Source organism: Macrotis lagotis, chromosome 8 (genome assembly GCF_037893015.1).
Source record: "Macrotis lagotis isolate mMagLag1 chromosome 8, bilby.v1.9.chrom.fasta, whole genome shotgun sequence".
In the NCBI taxonomy this organism is placed as follows: Eukaryota; Metazoa; Chordata; class Mammalia; order Peramelemorphia; family Peramelidae; genus Macrotis; species Macrotis lagotis.
In genome coordinates this window covers 27,754,585-27,772,812 of record NC_133665.1, presented here as the reverse complement: position 1 = coordinate 27,772,812, position 18,228 = coordinate 27,754,585, and the positions used below count along the sequence as shown (strand labels likewise).

At 40.1% G+C, this 18,228-nt stretch overlaps 2 protein-coding genes across 7 annotated transcripts in view; one reads left to right on the top strand and one right to left on the bottom strand.

The window, feature by feature from the left end:
* Positions 1-16,927, top strand: part of UBAP1 (ubiquitin associated protein 1) — a 55,442-nt gene extending 38,515 nt beyond the window's left edge. For 3 of the 6 annotated variants that reach the window (XM_074196590.1, XM_074196591.1, XM_074196592.1), the window contains 5 exons: positions 1,632-2,558; positions 7,695-7,892; positions 8,759-8,860; positions 9,030-9,077; positions 9,634-16,925. In XM_074196590.1, coding sequence (XP_074052691.1) covers positions 1,632-2,558; positions 7,695-7,892; positions 8,759-8,860; positions 9,030-9,077; positions 9,634-9,774 — 1,416 coding nt within the window. In that variant the 3' untranslated portion in view covers positions 9,775-16,925. Of the gene's footprint in view, positions 1-1,631; positions 2,559-7,694; positions 7,893-8,758; positions 8,861-9,029; positions 9,078-9,633 lie in introns of all 6 variants that reach the window. The other 3 variants (XM_074196594.1, XM_074196595.1, XM_074196593.1) reach the window with 2 other exon arrangements.
* Positions 11,885-18,228, bottom strand: part of KIF24 (kinesin family member 24) — a 117,109-nt gene continuing 110,765 nt past the window's right edge. The window contains exon 16 of the mRNA XM_074196587.1: positions 11,885-12,087. The gene's annotated coding sequence lies outside the window, so the exon portion shown is untranslated. The remainder of the gene's footprint in view (positions 12,088-18,228) is intronic.

Here is an 18,228-nt window from a genome sequence, read left to right as displayed (position 1 = left end):
ACTTTGAACAATGTCCTCTTTGTGGTATAAGCTTTTTAGTGGAATTTCTGGGTCAGAGGGTGTGGACATATTAGACACTTTGCATAATTACAAATTGCTTCCAAGAAGGGTCAGTTTTAATATTTATTTTATTTTTCTGGTTAGCCTTTAGTTTCTGGAATTAATGGGTCATTATGTTTAAAATATTCAACTTGACTGCCACATTTCAGTGAGTAGAGATCTAAGATTTAATTTTAATTCCACTAGTAATTTGAGTCATGTATACACCTGAAGTCAATTATAATTATTTCTTCAAATCTCTAGTTTTAGGGTTATTCTCCCCATATTCTCCCAAAGACAAAAGACATTGCTGTTGTTAAAAATATATCTTCATCTATGTATAGATCTGGGAAATACTAGGTGAATTATCTGTTACTTTAGTCTTTTGTTCTAATCTTCTAGTAGACCATCTCTTAATCTCTTTTCTTTCCCTAGGCCATATTATCTTTTTCTTTTCCTTTTTATCAGTAGCATGCATAGTAATTGGTGATTTACCAAGGAGATTACTAACTTTTATATATTATTTAGGAAAAGCCTCTTACACAATAGATCTCTTCTTGAAAAATTATTTGTAAATTGAATCCTTGTGACCCAAATCATTTAAAATATACTGGTGGACTTTTATGTTGAAAAGACACTGAAATGAATCTTATTTGTGATGTGAATAATTACCCTCAGATTTGTTTTGTAAATTCTGGACTGTATACATGAATTTTTCTTTAAATAAAGGTAGATTTATATTTATGAAAGGTGGACTGCTTAGCAACATCACTAGACAATATTTTATTTGTAAGATATTAGGGATAAAGACAAATTATGGTCTTTGCTGTTGAGGATCTTAAAATTTAGTAGTAGTGGGGACAAGACTCAATAAATTATAAATTTGGACCTAAAAAAGACATAAAATGTCCTTCATTTTACAGAAAGTCAAATAACTTGCTCAAAGATAAACATGTAGGAAGTAGCAGCAGCAGTGTAAGGATTCAAATACTGGTCCTCAGCACTCCTTCCTCTTTGCTTCTTGGGGTTATGTCAATAAAAAAATAAAACACAGTATAAAACCAAAACATCACATAGGTGACTTAGAAAAATTTCAAAGAAGAAACTGATTATAACAAAGAGTTAAGAGTAGTTTGGAAGGCCTTATGGAAGAGGTATTGTACCTGATCCAGGCCTCAAAGGATAGGTTAAGAAATGTCAAGTACATTTGGTTCAGGGGTAGTATTGTGAACAGGCAAAGTGTTTTGGGTAATAATGAGACTAAATTAGTGATAGGAAATAATAATATAACACCTTCTTTGATTTCTTTATAGTTAAATTTCCTGGAAAGATTGCAAAACCAAAATAGGTTTAAATAGACCAGGATTCGATGTCACTATCTGCTTGTTTATAGAAAATAAATTAATCTTGTTTTTGTATCAAGTCTGGGTAACACATACTGTATAAAAGGAAAGAATGAAAGAGGGAAGTGTTGGTATCAAAGCTTTCACTTAAGTGATGTTTTCAAAAAAAAGTCTTTAATAAAACATTGTCCGAAGTTTGAAAGAATGAAATTTGCATGCTGAATGTCTTTTTCTCTTTATTTTTTGCAGTATGACTTTTCCTTGGAAAAAAAAACAATTGAATGGGCAGAAGACCTTAAGAAAATCCAGGAAGCTCAATGGGAAGCTGAACGAAAGGCTGAAGAAACAGAAGCCAAAGTGAATTCTAAGAGTGGCCCAGAGGATGACAGCAAAATGGGTTTCTCAAAGACACACTGCCCGACCACAATGCCACCTCCTATTAACCCCATCCTTGCCAGCTTACAGCACAATAATATTCTCACCCCAACCCGTGTCAGCAGCAGTAACATAAAACAGAAAGTTCTCAGCCCACCTCATACGAAGGCAGACTTCAACCCTGCTGACTTTGAATGTGAAGAGGACCCATTTGATAACATGGAATTAAAAACTATTGATGAGAAAGAAGAACTGAGAAACATTCTTGTTGGTACAACTGGGCCTATTGTGGCCCAGATCTTAGATAATAACTTACCCAAAGGAGGGTCTGGGTCTGTGTTGCAGGACCAGGAAGTCTTGGCATCCCTAGAAAGGGCTGCACTGGATTTTAAACCCCTTCACAAACCCAATGGCTTTATCACTTTACCACAATTAGGTAATTGTGAAAAGATGTCATTGTCTTCCAAAGTGTCCCTCCCTCCTATCACTGCTGTGAGCAATATTAAGTCTCTTTCCTTCCCCAAACTTGACTCAGATGACAGTGAGCAGAAGACAGCAAAACTTGGAAGCACTTTTCACAGTACCACCTGCCTCCGCAATGGCACTTTCTTGAATTCCTTAAAGCCCTGCTCCCAGAACAATGCTAGTGAACTCAATGGATACCTTGGGGTGGGACTTTCAGCTTTAAATTTGGACAGTGGCAAGGAGACACCAGCACTATCCCCCTCATCCCAGCTGCCTTCCTTGTCTGTTTTGTCAGTATGTACAGAAGAGTCATCACCTACAAATACAGTACTGACGGTAAGCTATTTTGATTTTTTTTTTTATTTAAGGCAATGGGGTTGAGTGACTTGCACAAGGTCACACAGCTAGGTAATTATTGTGTCTGAGGTCCAGTTTGAACTTGGGTCCTCTTGACTCCAGGCCAGGGCTCTGTCCACTGCGCCACCTAGCTGCCCCTATTTTGATTGTTTTTTAAGCAAGGGTCCCCAAAAAAGTTATGAACACTTTTCTGACCCACTTGTACCTTTTCTGTGAAGGTAAGGGAATTAATTTTGAGTATGTGGGAATGATATCAAGATGGGACATGGTTTTGCTGAGATTGATGTGAAGAAGAGAGCATTTGGAGTTATTTTCATTTTCAGTTTTGTGCTAGCCAAGACAACTAGCCTAATCAAGGTCTCTTTCCTAGAATGAGGCTATTTGTAAGTGCCTACCTATCTGATACTCAGTATATTCCTTTGTATTATTCTGGTTAAGATGAAATTTTTTGTGTATTTTTAATTTTTCCCCCCTTTTCATTCATTTCCTTTCTAATTTTTTTTATCATTTTAAAAAAAGTATAAGGGGCAATGGGGTTAAGTGGCTTGCCCAAGGTTACACCGCCAGGCAATTATTAAGTATCTGAGTCTGGATTTGAACTCAGGTCCTCCTGACTCCAGGGCCGGTGCTCTATCCACTGTGCCTCCTAGCTGCCCCTTTATCATCTTTTAACTTTATTTTCAGCTCATTTCTTGTCTTGAATATTCCGAGGCATGTTTTTTTTTCATTTGTGGACCTTAGAAGAGAGACAAATTGAGCATCTATGGATACTGCTGCCTTTTCCACATGGACTATCAAGGAAAAATAATAAATTCAGAAATTTTCACATTTAAAATAGAAGTTAATGTTCTTAGTTTTGAATTAGAAATGTGTGAAAAGCACTTTAAATGACACATAGGAGTTTATATTTGATCCTAGAGGTAATAAGGAACCACTGGATTTTCTCTCTTTGCTTCTCCCACAACCCCACGGACCCTTCAACTATGTCCTTCATGTCAGTTTCTGATGAAGAGGTAGATTTTATTGCCAAAGTTGATCCCTCATCCTATCCTATCTTCTCTAGCAGACTTCACTCACTATCCTTTTATTTTTAGTTTTTTAGTTTTTAATTTTTTAGTTTTTGATAGGCAGTGGGGTTAAGTGGCTTGCCCAAGGCCACACAGCTAGGTAACTATTAAGTGCCTGAGGCCAGATTTGAACTCAGGTACTCCTGACTCCAGGGCTGGTGCTCTATCCACTGTGCCACCTAGCTGCCCCTTATCCTTCATCTCTTACTGATTCTTTCCCTTTCTGCTAGATCTTTACTGCTAACTTGCCCAGGTTGTTTCCTTATCCTTAAATAACCGTAGTAGATCTATTGCCTCTACTCACTGTCATCCTACATTTTTCTTCTTCTTTCCTAACAAAAGTCCTTGAAAAAGCTTTGCAGTCATCTGTTATCAGTCTAATGTCCTCTCAGTCTGCTTGTTGCCGCATTTGACACCATTGACACTACCTGCAAACTCCTTTTTACAATGATCTCTTGGTTTCTTTCCTACTCATTTGACCCTTCTCAATCTGATGTTAGGTCTTTATCTTTGTCTTTCTCCCTAATTTTGGGTGTTCCCTATGGTTTCTTCCTGGGATCTCGCATCTTTTCTCTATACTCTCTCAAGAATCATGTACATATGATTTTAAAGTCTATGTCAAACCCTAGGAATGGGTAGCTAGGTGATAACAATGGATAGTGCTGGTGAATAAATCACTCTAGTATCTCCACCAGGAAAACCCCAGATGGGGTCATGGAGAGTTGGGCAGGATTGATGGGTTGAACCACCACCATATCAGACCCCAGTATTTTGATTCTCTAGTCCTGTATCCTACAAGCTGCCCTAGATCTTTCAAACTGGATGTCCTGAACCCATCCTAAACTCCACGTTCAGAACAGAATTCATAGTTTACTCCAAACCCACCGTTTTTCTGAATTGCCTGTTGTCATTTTTGTTTCCTCATTTTTACCCCATATATGCATTCGTTTGCCAAATCTTATCATTTGTCTCTGTAGACTCATTTCCTCTTCTCTCTGTTTACATAACCACTGTCACATTTCAGACTCTCATTTCTTGCTTGGGTATTTATTTTAATGACTAATCAATTTTTCTAAATCAAGTTTTTCTACAGTCTATAAAACTATTATCAAAGTGATATTCCTGAAATGCTAGTCTGACCATGTTAGCCTCTTCAATGAACTCCCTTGACCTGTTATTTTCTCTAGGATCAAATAAAACTTCTTTATTTGGTATTTTAAAGCTCTCAACAGCTTGCCCTTTTCTGCTTTTTTAGGCTTCTTATACTTCTTACACTATCTTCCACTTATAACACTTCAACTCTTGTCTCTATGCTTTTGCTCTGGATGTCTTTCATGTCTGGAATACTTTCCCTTGTCACCTCTGCCTCTTGGAAATTTTGGTGTTTTTTCAAATTCAAATACCATCTTCTCCAACAAGATGTTTGAAACATTCAGCTTCTAGTGAATTACCTAAATTACCTTATGTTCATTTTGCATGATTTCCTATGATAGATTTACATGTTTTCTTGCTGACACTTTGCCAGCTTTGGTATAGGTATCCCTAGGATTTAGCACAATGCTAGGAAAGAAGTAGGTGCTTAATAAACTGCCTATTGAATGTGCTTTAGAAAAATCACTTTGGAAGATGTATGGAAGATGATGTAGAACAGTGAGAGAATTGAATTAGGGAAACTTAAGTATTCTAGTCAAGAAGCCTTGAACTAGAGATAGTAGTTCTTTTGAGTTTGAGAAGGGGATGAGAACATTGTGGAGGGAAAAATGACAGGTAATGGGAAGTTGAGGGTTACACTACCAGCAGCATTGTGAATTTGAGTACCTTGGAAGATGGTAGTACCCTAGAGAAAAACAGCAAGTTGGAAGAAAGATGAATATGAGGGGAAAAGATGATGGGTTCTCTTTTAGACACGAGTTTAGAAAGTGTATGAGACATGTACTCATTAGAAGTCATGGCTGAGCTGCAAAGAAGTTTAAGTTGACCTCAAAAGTAACTTTATGGTCTTAATTATCACTGAATCTTTGTGATTCAAGACGGAACAGTTTATGAAGAGCCTGCTCTTCTCCTTTCCCAGTATCTTTTAAGAAATTGTGTTTTCTTAATAATAGTGACTCACGTGGTATGTACTACCTCATTCCCTTTAATTGTAATTCCTATGATGGTGCTATTGAAATTTTTTTTAAATACCAGTTTATAAGTTAAATCAACTTTAGTATTTTGAGGTACTTCTGGAGACACATTGGTGAAAGAAAGCCATTTTGGTTCTGTGAAGGCATTTACTATGAGTTAGCCTGAAGTAGTGAATGAAAATTCAAAACCATATTGTGTTTCTATATTTGTTTTTGTTAGGGTGGCCAAAAAAAAAAGAACAAAGTGTGGTTTAGGAGATTAGCATAGGATGATTCTCTTAAAGGGCTCTTAAATTCACTCTTCTGGAGAGACCATTATGTTTAAGGTAGACATCAGGTTGTCCCAGAAATGAGGCTTTTAAGAAGGTGTGGGTGAAAATAACCACCCTAATTGGATGGAGGAAAGGATCATCAGTTTCAATAGAACCAGAGACAAAGGGATGTTAAGTGTAGCAGTGAAAAATGCCCTGACTTCATTGGCTAAACTTCACTACCCCCTTCCCTGTAACTCAATTCTTTGCACACGAGCACTTATAATAATTTGCATTAAATCATTATCAAATAGTAGTTATTGAGCTTTTAGTCTTGCCCCAAAGGCAAATTATGTCTTAGAAATTTAAGCTGCCACAATGATCAATTGAAGTATGTATAAGGCATTTTGCAAATCTTAAAAGCCCTGTATAAATGTGTGCTGGGATTGTAGTATGGTTAGAGAGTTTTGATTATTTTGGGGAACCTTTCAGTTCTGCCAGGGAGCAGTAGACAAAACTAGAGCCTAAAAAGTTGAGCTGTCACATTGGACTCTACTTATTCCCTTAGTCTTTGCCCAGCTTACTGTGGGCTGGGCCAGGCCAGTCTTTCTAGGGTTGAGCATAGGTTTTAAGCTAACAGTCTTTTGTGTCTCTGTGTGTTTGTAACCATATTAATGGGAAGGTCCCTGAGAGGTTTGCCTCAACTGGAGTTGTATTGACCACACAAGTGGTTGTTGTAAGAGCAAGTAGGAATTTAGCCAAGATGTTGGCATAGAAAAGGAAGTGGAGAGTTTTAGCTGCAGAAGAGAACACTTGGGGGGAGGGGAAGGACTTGATGTCTTAACATCTGAAGGCTGTAGTGTGGTAAAAGGAATGAGATCTGTTTTCTTTGGCCTCAGAGAAGAATTAGGAACAGTGAATGGAAGCTTCAAAGAGGGAAATCTTAGGCCCAGTGTCAGGAAGAAATCTGATAAAAACTTGAATGTGAAGTGTAAAAAAGTGCTGGCCAAGTTCCTTCTCCTTAGAGGTCTTCAAGAGACTCAGTAATCACTTGTTGAACATGTTATCATTGGGATTCCTTCTTGTAGGAATTGGACTTAGATGGCGATTGAGGTCTTTTCCAATTCACAATAATAGTCCAGTTTGAGCTAAGTGCTCTGAGTCACTTTAGGGCTTTAGATTTTTTCCCCTGAAAACTTCTGATTAGGTTCTTAGCAGACTGAAGGTGGTAAACTATTTGGATTCCAGGAAGCAAACCCTTTCATTTTGATAGTAATGCTGGTCACAAAATCATTGCCAGTTGCTGGCTTGAACATAGGAACCAGTTGACTTAACAGAATAACTATGAATACTATGATCCTGTGATTTCTTTCCTATTTGTCTGTCTCATTTAGAGTCTCTAGGAGGATAGGATAAGATAGCTATACTGAATTTTCCCACTTCAGCCTCAAGACTTTATATCTCATATTTCTTCTCGTTTGGATTCCACTGTGCAGATTGACCCTTTGCCCTGATCCAGGTGCCTTGGTCTTAGATTATGGGGTAAGGGTAGGGAGGAAAGCAGTTTGCTTTAGGCATGGTCTTCTCTCTTATGTCTCTGACATTATATTGTTTATATGGACTAGGATCCCACTCTATCTAGCATAACCCTGCATGTTTCTCCACCACCAGGTCACGCCTCACAATGTCAGGACATCGCAAGTGCCCAACACCCCCTGCTGTCCCCAGAGTTCAAGTATACCAACATATTCGGACCTGCAAGCACTGTCCCCCAGTGAGCGGCAATGTGTGGAGACAGTGGTCAACATGGGCTACTCATATGATTGTGTCTTGAAAGCCATGAAGAAGAAAGGAGAAAATATAGAGCAGGTGAGAGGCTAGAGTATAGGAAAGGGAGAAATGATTAGGACTGTAAGGACTGTATTTTAAGCTCCACATTCATTTGGAGTGCAGGGTTCTTGTTAACTGAGTGAGCATCTTTCAGTCACTGTTCTGTTCAGGAACCACAAATTGAAATAGGCAGATTCTTTACCCTATCCTCAGTTCCACAGACTCACTAGTTTTAAAAAGTGGTCTCTTTTTCTCTGTCTCTCTTTTAAAACCACCACATCATTTCCTAGTGACATTCTGGGAACATTTGTGGCAGGACATGGGGAAGAGCACCTGAAACAACTTTTTCCTGTGAGTTAGATCTATTGCTCCATTCATTGCCCTAGTTCCACAATCCTTTAACTGGTAGTAGCAGTACTGAGAAAGACATTAGTTTAGTAGTAAAAGTCTTCTGCAGTTTCCTGGTAGAAGACTCCATTTGGTTGAACAACCTTCTTATCTCCATTAGTGTATAGGAGGCCTGACTTCACAATCCAAAGCTTGGAAAATATAGGTGGAATAGGGTGGGTAGCGAGGAAATGGTTTAAGACAGAAAATAGATACCAGCAACTTCTATCCACTTTCAGCCTTAGCAGCAAAACTGGGGGAAACATTATTCCTATAGGGAGCTGTTAAGATGACAAATAATATGATAGGCTGGTTCAGGTTTCCAGTTGTGGTTGAGTAGGGCTAGATCCCTAGGAAGGATAATCTTTGGATTTATGTTGGTTAGATGTTTTCAGTGAGTACTTATACTCCTACTTCTTCCCCATACTTTTTTGGGAACACAAAGACTGAAATGGTTGCAGAACTAACTTCAGGACTTGCTCCAGGCAGAGAATTGACTTGTTTGTTGCTTTTCTTAGGTTCTTGACTATTTGTTTGCACATGGACAGCTCTGTGAAAAGGGCTTTGATCCCATTCTGGTAGAAGAAGCTTTGGAAATGTACCAGTGTTCAGAAGAAAAGGTGAGACCAATGGTATATATATGGGATTTGGGGCAGGGTAAGAGAGCCCAATAATAATTAGATTAGTAGATGTACCTGCCCAGGGATTAGGAATTCCTTTCATATTAGTCTTAACCATTACAATTCCTTAAAGTCTTGACCCTTCCACTCTACTTCTTCCCTAAATCAGTTTGTGGCAGTTAGAGATGGAGTCTGGAATGATGGTGGTGTCAGTGATGTAAGTAAGAGATCTCACTCCCTCCTTGCAGCTTCTTGGCAGCACTATATATGTTTGTTTCTGTCAGGACAGAATTGAGGATTACCCAGTACCCCAAGAGGAAGAGTTAAAAATAAAGAATAATTTTGGTCAATGAACTTTTTAGCCAGAGCTGAGATGGAAAGGGAGAGTTGCAGTTTATGTTGTGGAGTAGTATAGGCTATTCAAAAGACTTGGGGAGGGGGTCATACTTTTTAGAACCTTTGTGTGTGGCAAACCTGCCAGATATTCTGATGTCCGAGCAGCAGCAATTTATGGGGGTATTATAGGCATGAGTTTCATGTGCTCTTATTACTTGAGCCTAGAAGTTGTAGGAATGCTTTAGAGGGACTTGGTAGGAATGCTTTAGAGGGACTTGGTGGGTGAGGGAGATGGCATTTGTCCTTTTCCCAACTGATTTGGTCCTACTTGAAGCTTCTTCCCTAACCTCACTTGACTGGACTAGGAAACATTTGCTTCCAAATTTTACTGTGTTTGTTGGACTCAACTTTTCTCTCCTCCTCTATTTCTCTTTCAGACAACAGAGTTTCTTCAGTTAATGAGCAAATTTAAGGAAATGGGCTTTGAACTGAAAGACATTAAAGAAGTTTTATTATTACACAACAATGACCAGGACAATGCATTGGAAGACCTCATGGCTCGGGCAGGAGCCAGCTGAGAACAGGCCCCCAGCCCACCTCCACCCTGCCTCCACCCTGCCACGGAGCATCTTGCCCTTTGGGAAGGCCTCAAGTATTCCCATCAATCTCTGGAGGCTCCCTCCCCCTCCAGTGGCTTCATACTCTCCTTAGAAAGAAGAGAGAATGTTCTTTTGGGTTTCTTGTTGGGGGGTGGGAGGGGAAGAGACTGAAAGAGTACTTCTGTACCTTATAGAGACTTATCACCACACATTGATCTGTGTGAGTCTGATCCCTGTGGGAACAGGGAGGAGGAAGGTAAAGCATGAGGAATGTTGGGACCTCTAAGCCCTGCTGCCCCCCACTCCACCCTTCCAATTAATTTTATTTGTATTTTGAGAAGTGCCCTTCCCAGCGTGACCCTGGTTTTTTCTAGGGAACTAAGTTGTACATATATATTCAAGACCAAACTTTGTTGGTGTGTGTTCTCACCCTTGCCATGAGCAGGAGATATATAGGGGTATTCTGGAATTCCCTGAGAGATATTCTTGAGGTGGTCAGTGCTGCTTTCTTTGAATGTCATATATTTGACCAAAACATCCCTCACTGGCTGACCTGAAATCCATATCTAGTGCAATGGTTTTTTAGGGTGTTTATTTGATTTTTTGTTTTTTTTTTTTTCCCCCCTCTTAAAAATGAACTCCATGTTAGATTCTAACTTAGTGTAACACTGGTTCCAAACTTTTTGAAGGCATGAAGATTGCCATTGAGTTTGGGGTATACCCACACAAGTCTTAGCTAAATCTAGGATTTTGCTAGAGCAGGGCATTTAACTCTAGCCCCTGAAAATCTTCCCCAAGCTTTAAGTTCCCAGCTCCAGGAAACTTCAATTGACACTTTAATTTCAGTATGAAACAGGAATTTCTTTGCAAGCACTTTCAAACAGGGTTGGGGGTAATGAGCCCACAATCTGTTAGCCCAGCTTCTAACTCAGTTTTGTTTCAGTTTTACTTTCCACATCATTCATTCTTGGGAAATAGACTCAATACTTTAGAATGATACATTTGGTCTTACATCTAGTAATAGAAATTCGTCTCTTTTTGGTTTGTTTTGTATTATGTTGTACATTGTTAAAAAGCTCTAAATACAAAAAAATACAGTCTTGATGAATCTAAAGTAATTTGCTAACTATTTTGATTCTTAAGAAACAACTACTAATAAAAGTTTAAAAGGTTTTTTCTGTTGAATTGGTTTCCTTAGTCTGGTGGGAGGGCTTTTTACCTGTAGGTCTAATGGGTAGAACTGCTTTTGTTCGATTCTGTTCACCCTCTGTTGATCACATATTCCCACCCCCATATTTTATGTCCGGACTGTGGAAAGTCTTTCCCTGGAGGCTTCCAGTACTACTACCCAGATTATCATTTTCAAGAGAACAAAGCAACTGACTACCACCAGCCTACTTAGTTCTGCACTCTGGATAGGCCCTAGCTCCCCCACTCCCCCCAACAATAAAAAAAAAAAAGCTTTACCTCAGTTCAGGTATAGAAATAGAGAGTGGCTTTCCCCTCCTGTCTCTTATGCAGGTAAACTCTTATGTAGGCACTATTCACATAGTAACTATTGGCTAACTTTCTATGGCTATGGACCTGGGCAGAATTTCAGCTAGTGTCCTGAAAGTGAAGTAATAATAAAAGGGTTCTGTCCATCTGGCTAATCTTTCTTTGGGAAAGGATTTAGCCTTTCATGTGTCATGGGCCTTTTCTTTCATGTGTCTGTTGAGCCCTATGGATCCCTTTTTGGAATAACTTTTTAAATGCATAAAATAAAGTACTAAAGTTAAAAAAAATACTTAATATTATAATACTGAATATAGTTATTTACAAAAAGTTTCATGGACTCAAGTTAAAAACCCTTGATTTAGAAAGAAAGGAAACTTTGGATATGTATTTAATCTTTAACAGAAGGAGCCCATCCTTGCTACCTTTTTAGGGCCTTTTAAGAATTTTCTAATTGGGAAAACCTCAGCTACTGTGAGGAAGATCCCTGGGAATATGACATTTACAGCCCTATGGATCTTTCAGACCTATTGCTTGCACTGAGAATAAACATGCCTTCTATTATTACCAAGTATGATCTCTCCAACATTATCAATGACTTTTAACAGCAAAATAGAATTTATTTTCCTCAGTTGTTAATCTCCCTGCTGCTTTGGTGATGTTGATTCATCCTCTTACCCTTGATACTTCTCCCTTGGTTTCTCTGACACAGGTTTCCCGTTCCTTTCTGTCCACTCCATTTCCTCTGCTGATTCATCCTACATAAGTTCTGAGAAGATCTTTAGAAGGCCATCTGAACTGTTTTTGAAGAAGGGGAAGGTGGGCATTAGGGTGATGACAAGCCTTAATTTAGGTATTTTTTTTTTTTGCAAGGCAAACGGGGTTAAGTGGCTTGCCCAAGGCCACACAGCTAGGTAATTATTAAGTGTCTGAGACTGGATTTGAACTCAGGTACTCCTGACTCCAGGGCCAGTGCTTGGTCCACTATGCCACCTAGCAGCCCCTTGACAAGCCTTAATTTAGCAAATGGTTATTTCTAAGTTGTGTGCCCAAAGACCCTGAGGGTCTTTCCAGGTACATTTTCTGAATCTGGTTCCATTTTATTAGAATTTCTGGGGATTTGGCATAATCTAAGCAAATTATCCTGAATGTCCTTTGGGCATCTCAAATGCAAAACAGTCATCCTCTATTCTCCCTCTCCAGGACTGTCCCATCCACATCTAGTTCTAAAATCTGGTTGATTCTACCTCTTAACTTCACAAATCCACTTCCACTCCTAATCCTATCCTCAGTTCCAATGGGAGTTTAGGGACACATAAAATACATCCTAATTTTTAAAGCTAATATATCTTCAAAATAGATGAATACAAAATAATTTGAAAGAGATAACTAGTAATTTTCTATAGGCTTCATGCAATAGATAGTTGCTTGAGTTTCATCTAAAAGAGGAATTTTTAGGCAGAGGTAGGCAAGAAGAGAGCACCTTCCAGGAATGAGGGACAGTGCAAAGAAAGGAAGAGATAAAAGACTGACTGGTTATATCATAGGGTGAGGCAGGAGAAATGTCCATGGAGATCAGTTGGTGCCAGGCTGTAAAGGCCACTGAGGTGGTGAGGTAGATGAGTGCTGGGCCAGTCAGGATGACTTGAGTTCAGATATTGGCCTAAGCCCCCTAAACTATATGACCCTGAGCATTTGTAACTTATCCTTGTTTACCTCAGTTTCCTCATCTGTTCGTGCCTTCTCTCAATTTTTTGGGGTACTATATTTAACTTGAGAGGGAAATGGCAAACCACTCCAGTATTTTTGCCAAGAAAACCCCAAATGGGGATGCAGTCAGACAAGACTGAAATGATTGAACGATGATTGTAAAGAGCTTTCATCAGTTTCTATTTTGTCCTATAAAGGTAATAGGAAGTTGCTGGAGTGGGTTGACGGGGGAAGGACACTAGCATTATCAGATCTGGATCTACTTAGGAAGTGTGCAGGGTGGACCAGAGTTGGAGAAATCAGGGAATTCAATTAGGAGGTGGTAGTTTCACCCAGACATTAGGTGATGAGGGTCTGAACTAAGCAGTGGAAATTTGGAGAATGAGAGAAAGGTCTGGCAATTGCTTGGTTATGTGAGGTGATGGAGAATGAAGGCAAATTACAAGCCTGAGACATTGGAAGGATGGTGATGCATTCAGATGAAAAAACTTGGTGGGGTTGAATATACAGAACTGAGAATTGCCTGCATTGAAGTTAGTTGGGAGTTGGTTAGACCATCAAGAGAGTATGAAGGGAGAAGAGTGAGGTCCCAGGACAGAACTTTGGGAAACACCCACTGCCAGGGGAGTGATGTAGAGCAGTCACACAAGTAGGGGGTTGAACACCAGAAAGGATTAGGATGAAAGACCGTTTAGACTTGACATTTAGGAGCATAGTGACCAGAACCAATACAATCTTACTCGGCTCCCGTTCAATTCTTTTATTCTATTATCCTCATCTGCTCTCCACACAATAATCTTCCTGAGACACATAAAAAATAACCGTTAGTGGCAGGATAGTATACAAAGTCCTTAAGTACTGCACGTCATGTTCTCAGCAATCTAGATTCTACTTAACTTTCCCAGTTTTATTTCATACTTTCACTCTTTGGTATCTTTCAGAAAAAAATGTAATTTTCATTTTTATCTTTTAAACAGATCCACTTTTGTGGTTCCTATTTTCTGAGATTGTGAAGAATAATGTTTCATCCTCTTATCTTACCTCTGTATATGTTTCAAATGGGTTTCCATTTGAAAAACAGCCTATTATTGGATTCAAGTATAATCCATTCTGCTACTCTGTTTTATGGATGAGTTTATCCCATTCACATTCAATTTGGACCATTAATGTTCATACTACTTTCCATGAACTCTGGTCCAGCTGTTCTGTGCATTCTATATTCCAACTATTGTCTTAATGCAGTAACAATGCAGTTTTCTGTGCAGTTTCTTCCCTCTTTATGGCTACCTCAGAAATCTTGTCCTTCAAATTTCTGCTAAGGTGACAGGTGAAGCTGTCACTAATTACCCTGGGGGGGGGGGAGTGTGCCCCTTTCCCCTTGATTGTTCATGGCTTCTCTCAATTTTTTTTTGTACTAAATTTAACTGTGTATCATATGCTCTCAGTAGAATGTAAACTCCTTGAAGGCGAGGACCCCCAGACTCTTAAGAGTGTAGGGATCCAGAGAGAAAAGACAGCTCTCAAGCAGCTCTCGTTTTGGGTTTAGAAGAAAGCTAGCCCATTCCTCAATTTATTCTCACTTCTTTCCCTTCTCCATTGTTGATTAGTTTAGTATATACTCACAGCTACCTTGAGACTAAAATCCTTTTTTCCCCTGCAGTCAAGCCGTGCCCTGCCAAACATTGAGTTTGGCTCCCACCATCTGCCTTTTCTTGTCCTACTGTGCTGAATAGGCCTACAAATAGCAATATCATCATGCTGGCTGGGGTTCACTTATATGGACAGGTTTCAAATGTACATTCACTTGCATTTATCAGTCACCAGAGGGGCTATTCAAGACCTGTCTTTAGTTGTCTCTACATTGCTTCCTTTCTTCCTTCCCTGTTCCATAGAACAGAGGCTGTCACAAGCTCCCTCTTTTATCCCATTGCACAACTCAAAATCCAGACATCATTCTTCATTTTCCTTAGCCTTGCCAAGGCTGACCCTTCCCCTCGAAATTCCACTGCTTCATTTCCTCCAGAAGCTTGCCCTCTCTTGTCACCATTTCTTTTCCTCATTTTTAGTTTGCTTGTCCACAGACAGAATCCTTTTCTGCTTCATCCAAACATGCCCATGTCTCCCTCATCTTAGTTTTTCGGGTTTTTTTTTCCAGGCAATGGGGAGTTTAAGTGACTTGCACAAAGTCACACAGCTAAGTATTAAGTGTCTGAGGCGGGATTTGAACTCGGGTCTTCTTGACTCCAAGGCCGATGCTCTATCCACAATGCCACCTAGCTGCCCCTCATCTTTTATTTCTTGACTTCATCATGAAACTGTATGCCCAAGGCACCAGTGGTCTCTGCTAAAGTCACTGTTTTTGCCTCCCCCCCACCCCCGCCCAGCTGTCCTACTTTTTGACCCTGTTGATCACACCTTCATATACTGGACACACAAAGCTGCATTTTCTCTGCTTTTCTTCACTCTGACCTTTCAAATCTTGCCTACATCACTGGTCCCTGTTCACTTAAGTGGACATTCTCCATGGTTGTGTCCTCCTTTCACAGGCTAGGGGTGTCAAGAAAGTGGGGTGAGCTTTGATGACTGGAGGGGCCAGGGCCAAGCAACCTGGGAGACAGGGTGGTGGTCCTCATTAGAAAAGTAAGGTTTGGAGGAGGCGTGAGATTTGGGGAGGAAACAAATTACATTTTGCATATGATGCTTTAGATACTGGTGGGAGAGATGTTTAGCAAACATCTAGTGGATCATTTGGCAGAGGAAGTCAGGAGAGATGATGAGGGCTACATATGCCCCTATCTACTTGCCGAAAACTTGTCAATTCAGCACAGCACTCTCACAACTATCTCCAGCCTTCACTGGTCATTATGTCTCTTCAAAACTTTCACAATGTCTCTCCAGCTCCAATCCTATCCTGCATACAGCTGCCAAAAATATTCCTAAAACATTTTTGATTCAAAAATCCTACCTTTAGCTAGACATGGTGGTCCCCATTCATAATTGTCTCCTGGGTATTGAGGGGTCTAACAATCTAACAACGACTCAGATTCCCCAAAACCTCTGAGCAAGTTAAGGGTCTAATGATGCAACCCCTCTTGGTGGGGAGCTTTGAGCTTGCAAGGTCTGAGCTGAGCTGCAGTGGGCTAAGTCCAAAATGGTAGGACCTTGGGAGCAAGGTGATCACCAGGAAGGGGTGCACCAAAGGGGGCCTAAGCAGGGGGAATCAGACCTAGCAGGAAATGGAAGGCACTCAAAGCTCCTTGGCCAACAGAGATGGCCTCTAAGTGGTCCCTGCACTTCCAGCCTGGCCAAGAGAGGGAGCTCCAACATTTTTAAAAAGAAAAAACACAAATTTGGGGAGGCAGTGGGTCAAGCACAGTGGATTTGGAGTCACTGGACTGGAGTTTTAATTGTTGAATCTGTCACCTAATAGTGCACAAATATCAGGTCCTCAAATATAAAAATGAGGGGGTTAGACTAGAACTTCTGTCTCTGGGGTCCCCTGGTCCAGTCTGGCATGTAGAGCCTTCCAGAATCACATTGTGCCCTTTGACAAGCCCTGTTCCAAACTGGCTTGGTCTTGAGCTTTTCCTTGTTCAGCCTCCACACCTGTGTGGGGTTTCCTCCCTAAGAAGGTCTCCCTTCCCCTCCCTGTCTGCCTCCTAGAAACCTGGCTTTCTTCAAAGCACAGCTCAGGTATCAGCTCCTGCATCAGGACTTGCCTGATATCCTAAAGTTGGTAACATTCTTTCCTTCTTGAAATTATTTTATATAACTTTGTACATTCTTCATATTTGTGTACCAGATGTCTCTATCCCCTCATCCCAATGCAGACTGTAAGCTCCTTAAGGGCAGGGGTGGTTCCACTTTTGTCTTTTTATCTTCAATGCCATGTACATACTAGGCACTTAATAAAGGTTTATTGAATTGAATCTAGCTGAAGTCCTTACAATTTGATTAAGTGATTTACTCTGGCTACCCTGAAACAATGCCAAATGTACCAGGTTGTGAGTCAGGAGACTGGAGTTCAAACCCTTTAACTACCACTAACTAGCTGTGTGACCAACTTGGGTGCTTAAAAAGAGAGATTTGGACAAGATATCTAATACCTCCTTTATCTTCAACAGTCTAAGACACAATCCCTAAACAGATAAGAAAATATACCTGTGGGGGATGGGGAGGGAGTACTGATGGAGCAAGAAAGATGGGTGAAATGTTGCTTCTGGGGGCTAGGGAAGCTCCTTACAGCATCTATTAATGACAAATAGGAACCAAATCTGGCTCACCTAACTTTGACCAAGCAAGATACTGAAGTGACTCTTGCAAAACTGTATTTTGATAGTGGCTATAGAAACAGCAGTTTTAGCCACGAACCCAAGAAGTTTCTTGCAGAGGGTGGGTGAGCTGCTTGACAAAAGCAGAGATCATAATCACAGGTATCAGTTAATACAGTGTCCAACCTCATGATCATGTAGAAAACTGTAGCCAGATCAATATTCTCTAATGGCTTAGTCATTTGATTGCTGCTGCTTTCTAATAATCCAACCAAATAAGAAGCTGTGCTTATTTATGTAAATCAATATTTTTCTTTTCTTTTTTTTTAGGCTTTTGCAAGGCAAATGGGGTTAAGTGGCTTGCCCAAGGCCACACAGCTAGGTAATTATTAAGTGTCTGAAACCGGATTTGAACCCAGGTACTCCTGACTCCAGGTCCGGTGCTTTATCCACTACACCACCTAGCCGCACGTAATATTTCTGTCTTTTAACTGTGCAAAATCACCTTAGCCTTAAAGAGATGCAACCATGGTCACACCTTCCACAGGAGTAGGACTACTCATGCCCCAATTTACTTGGTTTCAAGGTTAGGATGAACACATTGTTCATTTGGTTCCCAGACACAGGATTAACAAGGCAAGGGAACATGGAGTGGGAAAGACAAGGGATCAACTCTGGTCTTGGCTCACTAACTCTGTGTGAGCATGGGTGAATCACCTTACTAAGCACCACTTTCCCGAGCTATAAAAGGGGGGCAATGATCTTTTGCGCTAAAACTCAAAGAGCTTTTTAAAGAATCAAAAAGAGGTAGGTGAATATGCTACAATAACAAGAGGCAACCATGGATGCATTGTTAGCTAATCCATTTGCACACAGTGATTACCATAACATGACCCTGTGGACAAGGATGGTCAAGGCAAGTCATAACACAAAACATCTTAAGCATTCCCTTACTAAA